We start from the raw sequence: 21097 nt of genomic DNA, 5'->3' as shown, positions 1-21097 counted from the left end.
AAGCTAGAGGGAGGAATCCAAAATGGTTTTCCAGCATCAGTGTCCACGTGGTAGAGCAAGCTTCCAAAAATGGCTGCCACCAGTGTCCGTGTCCCCAGGGTTATCTCCAATTGCCTCCTGCCTCTCCAGGAGACTCTTCAAGATCAGCAGGTAGGTCTGACCCATTGCCCTTTCAAATTACTATTTCTTCCCTGAGTCCTAGAGTGTGTGAGATCCTGTGTGCATCCTTCAAGAGTGAAGTCTCTATTTCACACAGCCCTCTGGGTCTCCCTGAAATAAGCCCTTTTGGTCTTCACAGCCAAATGCTCTGGGGGCTCATCTTCTCAGAGCAGGACCTCTAGACTGAGGACCCCAATATAGGGCTCAGACTCTTTGCTCCTTGGGGAGAACCTTTGCAATTATAATTAGTCTACCATTTGTGGGTCGCCCACCCACGGGTATGGGTCTTGACTATACCGTGACCCTGCCCCTCCTACCTGTCTCATTGTGATTTCTTCTTTATGTCTCTAGCTGCAGATCTGAACTGGTAGGTTCCAGTCTTTTTCATCCATAGTTGTTCTGTAAATAGTTGTAACTTTGGTGTGCCCATGAAAAGAGGTGAGCCCAAGGTCTTTCTACTCCACCACCTTGGGGACTCAAAAAAAAAAGCATCTCTTGTCTTTTTGACAGTGGTCATCCTATCAGGTATAATATGATAGCTCATTTTGATTTTGATTTGTATTTCCCTGATGATTAGTGACGCAGACCACCTCTTCATATACCAGCATTGTGTATCTTCTTTGGAAAAATGTCTTTTCATGTCATTTGCCCATTTTTAAGTCAGATTGTTTGTTTTTCTTCTATTGAGTTGTACGAGTTCCTTAGTTATTTTGGATCTCCACTCCTTTGCAGAGAGATGGACTGAAAATACTTTATCTCACTCCATAGGTTGCCTTTACATTTTCTTGATTATTTCTTTTTTGCACAGAAGTGCTTTAGTTTGATATAACCCCATTTGTTGATTTTTGCTTTACTGGCTTGTGCTCTTACAAGATCTCCACCTGCCACTGCCACTTCTGAGAACAGAGAAGGAGGGAGAAGTAGCTGGGTGGCTCACTTTCCCGTTTGAGTCTAACTTAAGGAACTTTGGTTTCTACTGAACCACATTTAAGTTCACTGGACAAGAAAGTTCTAATGTTGTAACTTTTTCAGCCATGAATTTGTTCTAAAAGACCAAAAGAAGATATCTCTGTTACCATTCTTCGTTTGAATAAAATATTCATTGAAAGAAAATTGTGCAGTTTCCCTGACTGCACAAAAGCTATAAACATTGATGGGTGAAGTTTCAAAATCACCTTATAACTTCAAAACCTCTCTTTCCTTAGGAAGAAAGCAAATGAAGGAGAAAACGATCTAATGACAAAAAATGACATAGCCAGCACTAGTCAGCTTTTTAAATGATTTATCCTGGTAACTTCTTCATTGTAATCTTTCCAAATATTTTATTTTCTTGGCCTTTTACAGGATTATAGCATTCTGCTGCTCAGTCTCCAGAGATTTTTACTAATTTATCTTTCTACTCTTACAGAACAAACAGTGATTTCTGCATTTCTGAAATATCTCATGGTCAAGACTACTGTCGAAGAATTCTTGTTCCAGTGAGGTCAGACCTGTGGGGATTTCTGTAGTGAAAGATTTGGGTGCCTCATTAATAATCACATGTTCACAGGGGCATTTTCTCTTAAATAAGAGGCTTCCTTCCTGTTTCTATTTTGCTACTTTCTTTAAGCCATATTACTGTGCTTGAACCTCAAGTTGCATCTCATTTCATCTTCTACACAAAAAAACTCCAAGCGTGATTTAATCAAATGTGAGAATTAAGTATAGTTTAATCTCTTGCTTCTACAGGGAGTTGGTAAATTTGATAGTATTTCTTGCCACAGGAAGTTTTCTGTCTTTTGTTTTCTTAGGGGAGGGAGAGAAATGTGAATCATCTAGAGGAATATAGTGGGTTTACTGTCTGCTAAGTGAGTCTCCTTCACACTCCCTCCCTTTGCTCACTACTTAAAGTTTCTTCAATACACTGTGCTTCTTTCTGCTTCAGGATTTTCACAAACCTAACTTGGTCAAACCTTTTCACTGTTTGCATCCCTATTTAATGTCTTCTCAGCAGGAAATCCTCATTTAGATCCCCTCTAAGGCAAAACGTCTTCTCGATGTTCACTCGTATAAGATGTTATTCTGTTTTCTTTTTTACCGCTTAAAACAACTGTAATTAATATGCGTCATGTCACCCGCACTATAAGTCACAAGAGTAGAGCTGTAAAGGAACTTAATTGACTTGTGAAAAAGGCTGGTGGTAACTTTGTGCAATTATACGTAATTACTGCCACCTTGAGGCCATCTCCAAGAGCTACACCTTCTCCCTTCAAACAGCTGAGGAAAATGTTCAGACACTCAGTCCTTTCTCTAAATAAAGCTCCTTAGGTACCACGTAACAGTTTATAACTGTATAGCACTAAGTGCTTAGATCATCACTTACATGGTTTCATTTAGCCTTCACGGAAGATATGTTAGAGAAGTCATGATTTTTTTTTCATTGCACTTTTTTAAAATTGAGTCAACTGGTTTACAACATTATAACAGTTTCATGTGTACAACATTGTTTCTACTTCTGTATACACCACCAAAAATTTAGTTTCCATCTATCACCATACTGTTGGTATAGTTGATACCTTTAACGTATTTCACCCTCCCTTGCCTTTCCTCTCTGGTAACCACTACTCAGTCTCTATACCTACGTGTTTGTTTTCGTATAGTTTGGTTTGTTAATTTATTTTGGTTTTTTGTTTGTTTCTTTGTTTTTTATATTCCACATATGAATGAAATCACATTTGTCTTTCTCCGTCTGACTTATTTCACTTAGCATAATGCTCTCAAATCCATCCATGTTGTTGCAAAAGGCAAAGACTTGATCTTTTTTATGGCTGAGTAGTATTCCATTGTAAATATATACCACATCTTTTTTATCCATTCATCCCTTTATGGATACCAGTTGTTTTCATATCTTGGTTACTGTAAATAATGCTGTGAAGAAAATACAGATGTATATATCTTTGCAAAGTAGTGGGTTTGTTTTGGGGGGGTTTTTTGGTTTCTTTTTTTTTTCTTTGGATAAATACTCAAAAATGAAATACCTGGATCCGATAGTAGTTCTAGTCTTAATTTTCTGAGGACTCTCTTTACTGTTTTCCATAGTGGCTGCACCAATGTACATTCCTACCAACAATGTATGAAGGCTCCCTTTTCTCCACATCCTTGCCAACATTTGCTATTTCTTGCATTTTTGATAATAGCCATTCTGACAGGTGTGAGGTGATATTTCATTGCTGTTTTGATTTGCATTTCCCTGATGATTAGTGATGCTGAGCAACTTCTCATGTGTATGTTGGCCTCCTGTGGAAAGTGTATGTATGTCTTCTTTGGAAAAAATGTCTATTCAACTCCTCTTCTCAGTTTTCAATTGGGTTTTTGTTTTTTGTTGTTGAATTGTATAATTTTTTTATATATTTTTGGATACTCACCCCTTCTCAAACATACAATTTGCAAACATCTTCTACCATTTGGTTGGCTTTTTGTTGTTGTTTCGTTGATGATTTTCTTGTGCAGAAACTTTTTAGTTTGATACATAGTCTCATTTGTTTATTTTTTCTTTTGTTTCCCTTGCATGAGGAAATCATATGCAGAGATACTATTAATAAGACTGATATCAAAGAGTGGGTTTCCTATGTTTGCTTCTAGTTTTATGGTTTCAGGTCTTACATTCAAGTCTTTAATCCATTTTGAGTTGATTTTTGTATATGGTATGAAATAGTGGTCTAGTTTCTTTTTTTTTTTTTCTTTTTTTTTTTGCGTGTGGCTGTCCAGTTTTCCCAATACCATTTATTGAGGACACTTTTCCTAATTTTATATTATTTGCTTCTTTGTCATAAATTAATTCTCCACATATGTATGGATTTATTTTTGGACTCTTGGTTCTGCTCCATTAATCTACATATCCGTTTTTCTGCAATACCATGCTGTTTTGATTATTATGGCTTTGTGATCAAAGACTGTGATACCTCCAGCTTTGTTCTTTTTTCTCAGGATTATTTTGGTTATTTGAAGTCTTTTGCAGTTGCATATGAATTTTAGAATTTTTTGTTCTATTTCTGTGTAAAGTGTCCTTAGAATTTTGGTAGGGACTGTATTGATTCTGTAAATTGCTTTTGATAATATGGACATCTTAACACTTCCAATACTAGGTTAAATAAGAGTGGCGAGAGTGGGTAACCTTGTTTTTTTCCTGATCTTAGAGGAAATGCTGTTACTTTTTTCCTTTAGCCTTTATGCTACATTAAAGGTTTTAAAAGCTTTTTCTGATATAGAGTTGCAATTTTCTGATTCCTTCAGCCCATTTATCATCTTACTGAAAGTTTTGTATATTTTGCCTTTTTGTTTCTCATAGAAAAGTCCCTTTAAACATCTCTTGTGAGACTGATCTAGTGTTAATGAACTCTCTCAGCTTTTGTTAGTCTGGGAAAGCCTTTATTTCTCCTTTATAGTGTGAACAGAAAATACTGCAAACCATATCAGTAAACAAGGAACGCTGAAGCCATCAAGCCATCAGACGCTGCTGCTGCCATTCCCCATTGAAGACAAGCCTGTAGCCCAGCCTCTGCAGCCACTCACAATGGTGCCCTCTGAGAGGACTCAGAACAAGAAAGGACAGGATAGCTGGCCCTAGATAGCTAGGTGCTTGTCAAAGGAATGAATTCAGTGAGCCCAAATGTTTGCTTCCTCCCATACATAAAAAAGCACTAAATTCTTTAACTTGAGATGCCTGGTTTTCGTTAGATAACAAGCAATCTTTTAATTTTCCAACTATCTGGTCTTTGTTGTGAAGCTCCTATATATCCTAGCTCCTCCCCTACCTCTTCGGGGCAGTCCCACAGGGCAATCTGAGAGGCTGTCATCCCAGGCTGAGCCCTCAGAATTGTCCACAGAATAAAACGTAACTGTCAACTTTTAGGTTGTGCATTTATTTCATTCGACAGTAGCTGAATGATAACTTTGCTGGAGGGAGTCTCCTTGGCGAATAGTTTTTATCTTTCAGTAGTTTGCGAATGTCATTCTGCTTCCTCCGGGCCAGTAGAGTTACTGCTGAGAACTGCGCTGATAGGTTGATGGGGGTTCCTTTGTAAGTTACCATGCGTTTCTCCCTGGCTGGCTTTAAAATTCTTCTGCTGTGACTGACTTTTGACAGTTTTAATACAATATGCCTTAGAGAAGGTCTTTTTGCATTGAGGAAATTAGATATTTTCTTAGCTTCATGGACTTAAACATCTAGTTTCTTCAACAGGTTTGCAAGTTCTCAACTAGTATTTCATTTGATAAACTCTCAGCTCCCTTCTCCCTCTCTTCTCCTTCTGGGATACTCATTCCCCTAATGTTACCCTTCCTAAAAGAGTCAGATATTGTTATAGAATTTTTGTATTTATTTAAAGAACTTAATTCTCTTTCCTCTTCTACCTGTATTATTTCTAGAAATCTATCTTTAGGCTCACTTAAGTCTGTCTTCTATTTTGTCTGCTTTTACTCAGCAATAATGCCAAAATAAATTGGAAATTTTTTTTCTTTTTTTTAGTATTTTTAGCTTGGTTTTGGATGTTGATATATAGATAAGGAGGAAATAATTTTAAAGTATTGAAGAGGCGGTGTTTGATTCAGAATTTCCTTTCCTTTTACTTTTAGGTTAGGGCTTAAGAATCTTTTGGCTCAAGAGAAGAAGCTCTTATGCACCCAAATAAATGTTTCTGTATTCTTAAAATGTTTAAGATATCATCTTATGGATGTCAGGAGGCAAATAAAGATAATTATTGACATGCAAGATGGCAGAAAGTTAGTGGGAGAAACACTTACTAGCATAGTCTCTTTTTTCCCTAGCCAATGACAAATGTAACAATTTTAAAATTCTGAGTTCAACTCTAAAAAATAGCAAAAATTATGACAGCTTTTATATGTTAGTGTGTCTGTGTGTACAGAATGGATAATGTGGCTTCTCTAGGAATGACGTCAGCATCATGGCAAAATGAGATGCACCTTTTATCTCTCCTCTTCAGTCTACTACCAATAAAACATCCACAACCCAAGACAGGCGTCTTTGCCCAAAACAACAGAATGATGGAAAATTCCACACATCTCTGGATGGACTGGAACAGACACAGGAGGTGGAACCAGGGGAGCAGTGAAGTTAGTACCTGCAATCCTGCCCCCCAGGCCACAGCCGCCGAGCCCACAGCCCCAAAGGAAGAGAGCTTATCAAAAGACATACTCCTGAGAATTTCCAAACCTGTTGAAGAAACTAGACATCTAAGTCCATGTAGCTAAGAAAACATCTAATTTCCTCAATGCAAAAAGGATGTGAAACTTGTGTTAAGAATAAAAGGTTTGTTAAAAAAAAAAAAAAGCAGTGTTGGAAAGTATTTTTGTTAGTGGTCAACAGCGAGAGCTTTGTAGTAAGCTAGACCTGGTTTGAATCTGGCTCCATCACTCACTAGTCACATAGCGTGGGGGAAATAGCTCAACTGGACTTCTCTAAAATGGAGAAAGTCTTTACTTAGAAGGTGGAACTGAAATTTAAGTAAGATAATACATACCCGTTACTTATCACAGTCCTGGTCGATCATGAGAAATCACACACACAGTGTATAAAGATGTTCATAGCAAGGTAAAGAAATTTGACAGCTGGAGGAAATGTCACATGAAAATGCCCAAAAGTGTGAATGAAATGGCATATAGCTCTGTATTACTGAAACTTGGGTATATGTGAAAAAGCACAGGGAAATTATGCTGAAGAGGTGAAAAAAGGCTATGGCGGAAAGAGAAATTGAATCTTCTTTGTAAAAAGTAGGTGCATAATTGAGAGGTTTGATGTCGAGGAATGCCTGAATTACTTTTACATTTTAGTGATAAAATATTCTGGCAATTATCTTGAAGAACACATTGGAGAGAGATCATGTTTGGAGGCAGGAGATCAATTGGAAGCTACTCATTCCACAACTATAAGGATTGTTAAAAACGCAGGATTGTTAAAAATGCAGGAATTTTGTACACTGGTGGCTAAACATGGAGCATCATGAAATCAATCTAAGTAATAGTATTGACACCACTGGAATTGGCAAATGCTATGAAAATTAAAGAGCTGGTCTACCAGCATATCTCTCAGTAGGCAACTTGAGAAGTCCAGGTAAGAAGGAGAAAATAAGGAGACTCGAAATAATATATTTTTAAAGATGAGCCTCAAATGTTTGTGACTAATTAAGTGACAGTGAGAAAGATGACCAATTCAAAGATTATTCCCAGGTTGCTAACAGGCAACTGGACAAATGGTACTATTATCAACTAAGACTGAGGATGCAAGAGAATAACCTGCTTCGAAGAATAAAAATGTGTGAAACAAAGTAGTAGATAATAGAGTGAGAATGAGAGGAGTTGAACAGAGACTCAAAGGAAAGCCAGAAATGATATATAACAAGCAACGAAAAGAGAAAGTTTAATGGGAAGGAAGTTCAACAACAGAGTTCACATCTGGCACAAATAAAAAAGGTGGCGATGGGGGGCGGGGGCTTGTCCCTGAGTCTGGAATAATTGCATCTTAGAACAAAAGGTACCTATCTTTATTGAAATCCACATCCATGAAAACATGATAAAGATATGGTTGGATCCACATGGCATCACGCTCCCAGTCTCACACGCAGGAACACACACAAAGGACCTCCACTGGATTCTTGGTAACGCTAATCAAAGCTAAGGTTTCCATGCAAATAATTCAAGTAGAAATCCTGACATAAACAGGCACACAGACATGTACGTACACATTAGTTATTCCGCTTCCCGGACGCCTTAGTTCAAGAATTCCTATATTCTATCTCTAAGTCACAGAAATTGCACCCAGAAAATCCTTACCCGAGGGCTCCTCCTCTCTCCTTTCTGCTCCAACTAGGTCCTCCCTGCCATGCTGTGCTCTGATTGAATCAGTGATTTCCCCTCTCCTGTGGTCCGTATATCCTTTGTGGAACTCCTGCCCTATTCAAACATGCCCGTACTGGACATGAAAATATCTCTTTCCAGCGTCTAAATACATGCATAAGGTCCAAAGAGAGTTATTCATTAAAGGAGATGGGTGAGAGAGAATGGGCAGCCTTTGAGAGAGGACCAGGGTGGCCTATGGGAAGGACAAACCATGTGGGGGAAGGGAGAAATACAAGCAGAACTTCAAGTCAATTGAAGGGACCTCATTGTTTCTTTTCTTACCTCTCCTTCAGGGTCACCAAGACTAGAAAAGAAAGCGGGAGAGGGTAGAGCACGTGCTTAGCATGCACAAGGTGCTGGGTTCAATCCCCAGTACCTCCTCTAAAAATAAATAAATAAACCTAATTACCTCCCTCCACCCCAAACAAAAATTAAGTGAGACACATCCACGTGTAGCTGTTTATAATAAAAAAAAAAAACAAACTTTTTTTAAGTTTTCTTCATTATACCCTTCTGTATTTTTAATGCTTTTTTATATTTTTAAATACTCATCTGTATTTTATTAAAACATTACATTTTGTAGAAACTTATTGTAAAAAAAAGTTGGATACAACAGAAATACATAGACTAGAAAATAAAGTGTGTCTTCGATTCCACCCCACCCATCAATAAATGTGAAGCGTTTGGTATCTTAAAAAATACATTTTGCACCTCTAGTGTACATAGTATACAAACATGTATTTCCTTTATTAAAAATATCCTTCTCCAAAAGTACTGGATATTATCTCTTTAATCTAGAACTCTGCTATCTAGATTGATGGCTTAGGCTGCAGGTAGACAAACTTTTTTCCTGCGAGGAGCCATATAGTAAAATCTTTAGGTTCTGCAGCCAGAGGGACTGTCGGAGCTCGTCAGCACCAGGGCTGCCCTGTGAAAGCAGATATAGGCAGTACACAAACGAATGAGCATATCTGTGTTTCAATAAAGGCTTCTCGGCAAAAAACTGACAGACAGACAGACAGACAGACAGACAGACAGACAGACAGTGTTTTAGTTTTGGCCCACAATCTATAAAATTGCCAACATCTCGGTTAGGACATCAATCAGGTGGGGACTCTTCCTGAGGATTTTGAATGACCATGTGAATTCATACTGCGGGTGAGAAAAAGTCACACCAGTTTATGCAGATGTTTGCCGTGTACCAGGGGTTTTTGTATGTTCTGCTAGTAAGCTTTCTGTGTGATGGCACAAACCACCAGTGGTTGGCCACTGCCTACAAGTTAGGAAAAACGCATATTTTTAGCATTCCTTTGCTTCAACTATTAAAATTCCAGCTGCACAGTATGAATGAAGGAGAATTGCTCTGAATTGTCTTTATCGACAGCAGTAATCTGTGTGTTGTATACTGGAGCCCAACTGGGGACATTACTCCGCATGAATTGATTATAAAAAAAAAAAAATGGAGGGGCAGGAGAATGTTCTGAATTATAGTCATTCCTCCCGTGTGTCCTCTACCCTCTGATCTCTGGAATGGGCTTTCTGTGGGTTTTGTCCAGCAAAAGCCCCACCGCGGACGAATGAAATTATTCAAGACGTTATCAAGTCAAGAGAGTGAGAGGGATCCAGAGACCAACTCCCTCCAAAGCTCTCGTATTTACTGAGAATAATCAAACAAAGAATCAAAGTAAAATACATCACAGGAATGTGTAAGGGGCATGATGTACGTTCAGGGATGCAGGTCAGCAGTTCTGTGGAAAACAGAAGCATTATAATCTTAATTTATATTTAGGAAGAAGGTTATAATATTTTAGGAGCCAGGGAGTATACAGTTGATAATACAAACGGTTATTTTAAACCTCAAACAGTCATGAGAAAGGCTGCAGTGTTCCAAACAATTGACAATGAAAACCAGACCACCACAGAGTCTCCATACAATGATCAGAATTTGTCTAAGCACGCGCAGCAGCCCAGCTGTTCCCAGCCGAGGGCTAAGACACAGCCTACTCCATCCGCCTGTGCCTGATAAGCGAAGCATGTCCTGCTGGTTAGAGCAGGGGACGAGTTACTGTTTTCCGTAAGCAAAAGCAGCCCTGAACCTATGACCTCAAGCTAAGCAAAGCGAGCATAGCAGGTCTCTGCTTTTTACGGCAAGGAGACAGACTGTAACAGATTCCTGCTAGCAAAGCAGCTTTAAAGCAACTAAACTTATTTAGTTATCAGGGTGGTATTTTCGTCTGTTAATCAGAACGTGTGCTCTTACATGAATATTACAGAGTGATGTATAACACTTATTCAATTAACAGAGTGGCATTAAAGTTTGTTAATCTAAGTTTGTGCTCCCTCTTTACCCATTACCTTAAGACCAGCTGCATGCATCCACAGGACAGCAACCTAAAACCTGTAAAAGAAAACAGTGAACACCCATAGGTGTTTCTGGACATCACTCCAAATCCTCCTTGCTTTTCTCTGACTTAGTCCTGCTCTGGTGAAGTTATTCAGATGGCTTCAAATCCAGACTTCAGCTGTCCCCTCCATCGCTCTACTTGGATGAAAATCATTGGCTTTCTTCTCTTTAGAAGACCTCAGATCACCTGTGAACACAGGCTGTCTTTTAGGACTCTCCTCCAGCCATGATCTCACTCTACTTGCAGGGCAGCTGGGGAGCTACCACTGTAATGTCCGTGGGCTGATGGTATTTACCCTCTGGGCTTGCGGAACTCCAGAAGGCATCCCCCATCCTCCACAGAAATAACACTGTAGAACAAAAGGTCTATCAGGCTCCTCTCATTCCAGAGGGTCAGTATTCTTCCAGAACTTGCAACGTTTCAATGCTGTCATGATAATGAGCTCATGACCCACTGGTGTTTATCCATGAATAAGGCAGAGTGTGAGTAAAGATGAGTTTAATCAGTGAGATTAAGTAGCTAGTCACAGTCGAGAGAGCAACTGCTGTCACATTTTCCCCACATATTTGAGGAAGGACTTACATATTTGTAATGACCGTCTACTTCTGTGAAGCTCCAAGTGTGTCAGTCACTGACTGAGTGAATGTTTTGGGTACTATTTAAGCCAATAGCTCTTTTATAGCAAACACCCCCATCCGGGAGGATGAGTCAAGAATCAGCAGAAACAGATGCCTCTTCCAAGATTTCCTCTTGCTGCTGCTACTCTGAGACCAGGAAACAAGGGATTAAATGTCCAAGCAACTCACCCTATTCTCTCTTAAATCTGAGAGCCATTCAAGGGGATGTAGGTTCCTAATAACCCACATGTCAGTCTGCTGGATAAGAAAGTTCTGATGTCCGAACTTCTTTCATCTACTGACATTTGTAATGAAAGCATTTGAGTGTAACTTTGTTATAATTTTTTTTTTCATTTTGATTAAGCTATTTACAGGAAATGAGCTGTTCTTTTCCTCTAGCTCATGAAACCGAAAGCTGCGGGCACTGATGGGAGGAGTCTCATAATTATTTTGTAACTTCTCTCCCTGCAGGAAAGCACACCACGAGGAAACCACCGCTAAATTGAGTTTTTAAGTGGCTCTAACCAGTGCCCTTTTCTCTTACTATCTTTCAAAGCACTTCTTTCTTCTCTGCCCTTCAAGAGATTTTAAAATTCTGCCCTGCAGTCACTGAGAGCTTTCCGATTTATCTTCCGACTTAAACAAAGTAAACAGTGATTCCTGCATTTCTAAAGAAAGCCTCAAGATCTGGACTACCGTGGAAGAAATTTCTAGTGAGGTAAGACCAGTAAGGATTTCTATAAAGAGCTGTGGGTACCTGGTTGGTAACTTCAAGGTGACAAGGGGAGCTTTAGCTATGAAGAATCTGGGGAAAAGCATTGTATCAACTATATTCAGAAAAGTGAAATCAGTAGTAGCCTGATTCTAATCCTTTACTGCCTAGACAAACACTAAATGTTTTATTCCACCACAGCTGAAGCTTAAACAAAGGAAGACACATTTTGACTACAGAAGATACTAAAATGTATTCCCCAGGTGACTATTGGCATGAGTTATATTTAGAGAAAAGGTTTGGTCTCCTTCCCTGGAAGATGCACAAGAAACTTGGGGGACTTGGGTAAAAGTCAAGATAGGAGCATAATAAAGTGTCATAAAATAATACTGAGTAAAAACAAATGTATATATATATATATATATATATGGGTATAAAACTGTATTGTACGAAGTTATCTTAATTTTAGAAAAAACACTCACACAGCAGAAAAGGTTTCAGTTCTACAAACATGCATTATACACAACATGGCTTCTTTCCCTTTCTTAAGACAATTCAATTTAGACTCCATTATGCCAGAGTTGTTATTTCAGTTTCTTTTAGGATTACTTTCTGCTTTCCTGAATTTTTTTTTTTTTTCCGGTTGCAAAGCATAGGAGAGAGGCAGGGAGAGTCAATTATAAATAAATTTCTATTGCCTACTTTTAGAATTATTTGAAGACTTTCTCCATGGCCTGGCACATGACTTCATGTGTGCTTGACTAGAATGTGAGGTTTTTAATACTGATTTCAGAAAATCTTATGGCATTAGATACACTTTGTTAATTATACTTACTGTGTTGGCCAAATTTTCTAAGTCTTTATTGATTTTTTTTTCCCTTACCTTGTTCATTTAGTAATTGAGAAATACACCAAAATCTCCTGGGGTTATTGTCCTTACAGTTGTATATAATTATGTATACAGATATACATAATTATGTATACATAATACATGTAATTATGTAAATATCTGTGTGTACATGTGTGTATGAAGAGAAACATATTATGTAATACTACAAAGAAAATTTTTTATTATAATATATAAATCATGTTATAAACGATAATACATAATACAGCACTAGGAAGACTCTGAAGCAACAAAAATAGTATATATTTCCTGTTGGTAGGTAAATGCACAATTAAAACCGTTGTATCGCCCTAGGAGTTGAAACTTTCATCACCGTGTTGCACTTTGATGATACTTTTTGTCTTCAGATTGATTTAAAGCTACGCTACTGTAGATGAACTGGTTTTCTTCTAGTTACTCTTTGCATGATAAAACGGTTTTCTTTTATTTTTCCACCTTTAAGTGATCTTTTGTTAACAGTACCTTGGCAGATGTCTTAAATCCAATTTGACTAAGTTGTCACATAATTTTAATCACTTAAGACCCTTTGTGTACATGCTGATAATTAACGTATATTGTCTTTTTTCACTATCTTCATTTCAATTTATGATACTTCTGTAGTCTCCTTTCCTGCCCTTTTTTGGGGGAGGGTGTTGGGGGCTTTTTGTTGCTTTTTTTTTCTTTTCAGTTCTATCTCTATCTTACCGTTTTAAGACAACTATGTTAGCGAAGTGTCATATCCTGTTTCCTTCCTCCCTCCACCATGTTGGTATACGTCCTGCTTCTCTTCAATCCAGGTTTTATATATATTTAAGGCACAGACATATCTATTCAAGTTAATTTCTCACTCTGACTTAAACTTTTGGTTCCCAGTTTTTCTTTACATATGGCTTTTTTATTGAATATTACTTCCAGTGGATGTTTCCATCTTTGTCTGATAAAACTACCAAGGTCTTAAATATAAAAAAAAAAAGAAATAGTTTTTGAGGCCCTCATATTTAAATATCATTTTGGCTGCATTAAGAATTCTACTCTAAAAATTATTTTTCCCTCAAGATGGATTGAGAGTACCTCTTCTAACACCACTGGGACAGATATGTTTTGAAATTCACAATCTGGAAGCTTCAGAAAGGCTATTTAATAAATCTACTTTATTATTTGGCGAGGGGCTAAGATCTGCATGTTATTATTTTTCTTTTAGTTTTACTGAGATTATTTAACATATGGGACTGTGCAAGTTTAAGGTATAATGATAATTAAGGGATAAGAATGATTTCATTTACCTACGTCATGAAGTGATCGTGACAATAAGTTCAGGGACATCCCTCATCTTGTATTAGTACAAGATTAAAGAAATAGAAAAATAATATGAAAATGAATATATGCATGTTCATGTATGACTGAAGAATTGTGCTGTACACCAGAAATTGACACAACATTGTAAACTGACTATACCTCAATTAAAAAAAAAAAGAAATAGAAAAACTTTTTTCTTATGATGAGAACTTTTAGGATTCACTCTCTTAACATTTTTGTATAATAGACAGAAGTAGTAATTATATTTATCATGTTGTACATTACATCCTTAGCACCTATTGATCTTATAATTGGAAGTTTGTGTCTTTTGTCTGCCTTCATCCAGTTCCCTCTCCCCTAGCCCCACCCCTGCCCCTGGTTACCACAAATCTGATCTTATTTTCTATGAGTTTGTTTGTTTTTGAAATATCGTTAACCTACAACACTATGGTAGTTCCTGTTACACAACATAGTGATTAGATGTTTCTATATATTTCAATCTGATCACTGTGGAAAGTCTAGTTATGATATATCACCATACAAAGGTATTATATACTTACTATGTTCTTTATACTGCACATTTCATACCCGTGGCTCATTTATTTTGCAGCTGGAAATCTGTGCCTCTTAATCTGCCTCACCTACTCGTCCCCCTGGAACACAACTGCTCTCTGTGCCTATAAGTCTATGTTTTAATATATTTGTTCATTTGGGTTTTTTTAGATTCCACATAAAAGTGAATCATAAAATATTTGTCTTTCTCTGTCTGATTTATTTCACTTAGCATAATATCTTCTAGGTCCACCCATATTATCACAAATGGCAAGATTTCATTCTTTTTTATGGCTGAGTAATAACCCATTGTATATATTTATACCTTCTTTATCCATTCATGTCCTATTGGTGGAAATTTAGGTTGCTTCCATTTCTTGGCTTTCGTAAATAATGCTGCAATGAACATAGGAGTGCAGCTACCTTTTCGAATTAATGTTTTTGTTTCTTTTGGATAAATATCCAGGAGTAGAATTGTTGCATCGTATGGCAGTTCTATTTTTAATTTTTTGAGAAACCTCCATACTGTTTTCCATAGTGGCTGCAACAATTTACTTTGCCACTGACAGGCACGAGTGTTGCCTTTTCTTCACATCCTCCCCAACACTTGTTATATGTTGCTTTTTGATAGTAGCCATTCTGACAAGTGTAAGGTGATATCTCACTGTGGTTTTGATTGCATTTCCCTGATGATTAGTGATGTTGAGCATCTTTTCATGAGCATATTGCCTATCTGTGTGGCTTCCTTGGAAAAATGTCTTTTCAGATCCTTTGCTGATTTTTTAACTGGATTGTTTGTTTTTCTGATGTTGAGTGGTGTGTGTTATGTGTATATTTTAGATATCAACCCATTATCAGATAAATTGTTTACAAATACAGTCTCCCTTTCAGTAGGTGAACATTTGGTTTTGTTCATAGTTCCTTTTGCTGTGCAAAAGATTTTTTAGTTTGACGTGGTCTCATTTATTTAATTTTGCTTTTGTTTCCCTTACCTGAGAAGGTGTAGCCAAAAAAATATAATGAAGACGAGTGTCAAAGAGTGTAATCCTTATGTTTTCTTTTAGAGGTTTCACGATTCCAGGTCTTACATTTAAGTCTTTAATCCATTTTGAATTTCTTTTTGTGCATGGTGTGAGAGAGTAAACCAGTTTGATTCTTTTGCACCAGTTTTCACAGCACCATTTGTTAAGAAGGCTGTCTTTTACCTATTGTACATTTTTGCCACCTTTGTGGTAGATTAATTGTGTATAAAGTGTGGGTTCATTTCTGGGCTCTCTTCTGTTCCATGTGTCTCTTCTTGTGCATCCTTAGACTGTTTTGATTACTGTAGCTTTAGAGTATAGTTTGAAATCAGAGAATGTGATACCTCTAGCTTTGCTCTTCTTCCTCAGAATTCTTTTTTCACTCAGGGTCTTCCATGTTTCCATACAAATTAAAATTTTTTCCGTTCTAGTTCTGTGAAAAATGACATTGGTAATTTGATAGGGATTGCACTGAATCTGTAGATTGCCTTGGGTAATGAGATTATTTTAATAATAGATTCTTTCTATCCATGAACATGTTGTATCTTCCCATCTGTTAGTGTCATCTTCAATTTCTTTCATTAGTGTCTTAAGTTTTCCAAAAATGTCTTTTACCTCCTTAGTTCTTTTTGATAGGATTTTAAATGAGATTTTTTTCTTAATTCCTTTTCCTGGTAGTTCACTGTTAGTATATAGAAATGACACTAATTTCTGTATATTAATCTTTGTATCCTGCAACTTAAGCAAATTCATTGATGAACTCTGTAGTTTTTTGATTGGGTGGTCTATTTAGGAATTTCTATATATAGTATCATGTTATCTGCAAACAATGACAGTTTTAATTCCTTCTATCCAATTTGGATTCCTTTCATTCCTTTTTCTTGTCTGATTGCTGTGGCTAGGACTTTCAATACTATGTTGAATAAAAGTGGCGAGGGTGGGCATCCTTGTCTCATTCATATATACGATTATTTTAAGTTGCTGATCTCTAAGTTTAAATGCATTTAACAACCTTGCATTTCCCACCACCACATTCACTGTTTTTGACATTGCATTTCACATCTTTTGGTTTTGCGTATCCCTTAACAACTTATTGTAGATACAGATAACTTTACTACTTTTATAAAATTTTGGGACTGGACTCTGGGCCACTGGCTGAGGGATCCAAGGTGTCCCAGAATTGGTTTTAGCCTACTGGTGGGTAGGACCATGGTCCAACGGGTCCTGGGGCTGGTGTGGGCACATCATTCTATGGGCCTGATCTATCTGAGCATGCTCATGTTCTCTCAAGAAGGAATAATTCACAGCCCTGGGAACTTGAACATTCCAATTATTTATAAAAAGGTATACAAGCACATCGTCCCTAACATAAAGAATTTATGACTTCAAACAGAAAATTGGAATCCATACCATGCACTGAGTGTCATCAAGGAAGTGCACAGGGTACTAAAGAGGCCCAGAGGATTGACACTCAGTCCAAAATAGGGACCCTAGTAGCTTTCAGAAGATAAAGTCTCAGCTGAGTCTTGAATGCTGTAAGGAGGTAGTCAGAGAAATACAGATGGGAATGGCTTTCTAGGCAGTGGGAAAGGAATTAGCAAAGTCATAAAACATGAAAAGCAAGGTGTGCCGTCTATTTCTAGAGCACGAGACATAAGAAATACAAAAGTTACAGAAATTTTTAAAAAATGCAGATTATTCAAGGCCTTTGAAGCCATGTAAAGGAGCAAGAAATTTTTCAAAGGGAAGATGGGGAACTATTGAAAGGTGTCAAGTGAGATAGAACCGTGGCTTTATGAGGAAATATCTCACTCTATGAGAAGAACTGATTAGTGAGATTAAGCGTGGAAGGAGAAAAATCAAGCGACCATTGAAATAATTCCAGCCAATAAATGCTGTGATCCTGCCCTAGAAAGAAGGGAGAAGTCAAGCAAAGGGACAGTGATAGGGTCACATAGGACACAGAGAACATGGTCCCGCCCCCCAGGGAGAGATGATGCTAATGAGGACTGACTAGAGAAGAGCCAAGTGGACTAGTGTTGGTACTTGGAACTGTAGGGCTGTGGCAGAAGGATATTTGTGTAAGGTGAGAGGCTCCAGTCCATTTTGTTCATAGGCCTCTTTGGACATAGTGGATGGGAAGAGCCATGAACCACCAGGCAGATATTCAAGAGATAGACTGCAGCCCCGATGAACGATGGGTAGAAGGACCAGGGACATTGATACTACATAGTCCAGACTACACACTGCAACAATCGTTATTTCCAGGCATCCTTCCACTATACCCACCCCCCAACCCAACTCAACAACTATCATTAAAAGGAGAGAATGTCTTAGAAGTTTCTAATACAACAGTTTTCAATCCACTTTCCACAGTAACACATCTGGTAATTAAGTCCCTTTTTTTTCCTCACACACCCATGGATAACACTTTGATATGTGCCACTAACTCATGTAGATGTAAAGTGTCTTTTAAATTGTCTGTATACAGGTATAACACTGTATGTTATTTTTCTCTTATAGGCACATCCATAACTTGAGACATGGCGAATGAATTCAAGAAAATTCTTCTGCTGAAAGGGTTACAGCACATTGATGATTATAATTTCAGACTGGTTAAGTCTCTACTGCATGAGGATTTAAATCTGACTACAAAAACTCAAGATGAATACGACAGAATTAAGATCGCCGATCTGATGGCAAAAAAGTTCAAAGGGGCTGCCTGTGTTGACAAACTAATAGAGCTCATCAAAGATATTGAATCACTTAAAGACATTGTTAAAACTCTTAGAAATGAGAAGTCAAAAGGTGATAAGGAAGAACTGCTCTCTCACTCTCTCTGCACTTTCCTCAACCCTAAATAGAACCCTGATTTGATCATAGTTCAGCTATCTCTTCCCCAACCTGGGACTCAACAGCCATGACAATGGTAGTACCTCAGATGCCAACAAACTGACAACTTAGAGAATGCCTTTCCTACAAAAAAGGCCTGATGTATTTTCGAGGATGTATTTTGGGGATGCGATAAAGGAGAAAGTAGAAGGAGTCGATGAGAAAGGCTGAGGCTTCCATACACTAGAGAAGTTAGACGATGACAAAACAAAATTAGAACATACGAGCTTTTCAAATTTTTAAATCAGTTAAATATGCATGCTCTTAACCATATTTAGTCCATTGTTATTATATTTTCTAGTAACAAATATGAGGCAGTACTTAAATAAAAACTTACCTTTCAAAGATGTGAAGAACTTGCCTCTTATAAAAACCACTGGATTAGGAAAACATATTTTAAAAAGTCAAAGTGTAGTATCACCACTTTGCCACATCCTACATCCTACTCTGATTTCAGTAGTTCAAATGGATCTTCTGTAGAAATTTACCCACCAAAGCATCCTGAAAACTTTGGATTCTTAAAAGGAAAGTATAGGATAAGTGGGCTGGAAAAGGGTTTGACTGAGGTACATAGGAGTGCGGAGGTCAGAAAGGATGTGCTCATTGCACGTGGGACAAGAAAGGAAACCACTGAAGAAGTGTGAGTCACTGTCGGTCTCTGTTGCTAGTGCCAGCCACCTGTGGCCAAGCGAAGGTAATGCGGTAGAAGTAGATTGAAGCATACCTAGATCCAAAGGCAGGAAGTGAGAGAAACTAGCGTTGAAAGTCCTTCAGCTGTCTTAGACCAGCTCCTTTGGATTTATCATGTTCTCTTTTACTGCAACAGTTAAAAGGAAATCCAAAGCAAATGAAACAACTCCAGGAAAAGACAAACAGGATAAACCCAGTACATCTACCACAAATAAAGCTTTGGGACCTAAATCGACCAAGGGCACACCCGTGAAGGTAGGATGGCTGCGGTCCCACTGAAGGACCTACTGTGAGTTCTCCTGTGACTCTTCCACTTACTGTCTTCTTAGGAACACTTCAGTTCTTTATTCATTTCCCTACATGCAGATAGAAGAATCAGAGAAAAGAAGACCCCAGGGGCAGTGTGAGAATGAGTTTTAGAGTCAGCAAATTAATGGTTACTGATCACCCATTTTGTTTCAGAACTACTATGCATTTGAACTTAAACTCCTTACGATGGAAATAATGAAATCGTTATTCCTCTTTGAGATATGTACTGAAATAGCAATCAAATCAGAAAAATAGCTTGCCAAAGCCTACTCAAAGAGACTCAATTCAAACTTGGGTTTTCTAAATCCAAATCCACTGCTCTTCTCATCAACACAGAAGTGAGCAAGGAGTGACACGTCTAAAATTTTCCCTGCTCTTTGTATAAAGCCAATATATATGTGCACTGCCTACCTTCTGGCCAACTCCACAGGATGGACTATACGTAGCTCCCCGCAGTTCCCAAGGATGTACATTTTAGTATAATTAGAATCTACTAATAAAAAGTTGACTTTCTCAGTAGTAAAGATGTATTTCATTTAATACTGAAAACTATTAACCAGGGGGGGAAAACCTACTTTCAGAAAAACAAGACCACAAAAACCAATGAAGCTAAGAGGATGAGGCTAACCCAGAAGCAGAATCCGCTTCCAGGAACATCAGGAACCAGCAAGAAGTCAGCTGAGAGCCTTCTCCAGACTCCTCCAGTGCCTCCGCCAGCCCCATCCAGCAGTTCCTCAACCAAGGTACCGTTTTCCTATTTTCAGTACTTGTCCTTTCCTACAACGTATTATAAGGATAATCATGACCTTGAAAGATTTTCTCAGTAATCCCTTACTATGTATAATTTCTTTATGTCATAAAATCGCTCATTAATTTATCAAGTGCAGATATTGAGATCTCAATGTGTTCTAAGTCCTGGAGCTTTTGCAAGGCATGCATCTGTGAAATAATTCCTGATCTCAAGAAGGTTACTGTCTTACGTTGGTCCAGAAATAGGGAGTGGGAGTGGCCTGACAATTAGCAATGGATAATAAGAGTATGTTTATTCCCTGCATTTCAGTTTCCTGTCCCCCCTTTCCCGTAACCATACTTCTAGATCAGTTCTCAGCATTCTATGCTCCTTCCCACATCAGGTGTTTTGACCTAGGCTATTTTCTTAATTCAGAATTCATTATCCCTGTCATTTCAATGGCCCAAATATATTCAACCTTTAGGGACCAGCCCGAACTCCTTCCTCAGGCAAGTCTTCACTGAAACAGCCCCTCCCAAAAAAGGATCAGACACTCTCGTTTGCTTTCAGGGGACCCATTACTGTTTATTCCTTTACAGTACTTATCATAGCTGTAAGAAATCAAGTTTTTCTTATCTACTGGACAATAAACTCAGATTATAGTTACCCTGTCCCAGAGGAAGGCAAGACTGAGGTGGGAAAGTGAATTCACATCTATAGGCATCAATTCCTATCCAACCTGCTTTTTGTTTTGCCCTGGGGTTACATACAACCTGGGGACTACAGAGCCTGGATCTGAGAATGGGCAGGAAAAGGTTGTCCCAAGACAACATGAAGGGTAGGCAAGAGCAGAATTAAATCACTGTTCTCTAACACTGTTCCTCTCCTGAGACCCCAGCTGCTCTCTGACTCAGGCTACGTCCCCACCACCACC

At 38.1% G+C, this 21097-nt stretch overlaps 1 protein-coding gene across 1 annotated transcript in view; it reads left to right on the top strand.

The window, feature by feature from the left end:
• Positions 1-21097, top strand: part of IFI16 (interferon gamma inducible protein 16) — a 56113-nt gene that overhangs the window by 20448 nt on the left and 14568 nt on the right. The window contains 1 exon segment of the mRNA XM_072946305.1: positions 20015-20176. Coding sequence (XP_072802406.1) covers positions 20015-20176 — 162 coding nt within the window.

The sequence above is a fragment of the Vicugna pacos genome, chromosome 21, assembly GCF_048564905.1.
Source record: "Vicugna pacos chromosome 21, VicPac4, whole genome shotgun sequence".
Lineage (NCBI taxonomy): Eukaryota > Metazoa > Chordata > Mammalia > Artiodactyla > Camelidae > Vicugna > Vicugna pacos.
Note: the sequence above shows the minus strand (reverse complement) of the source record. Positions and strands in the feature narration are given on the sequence as shown.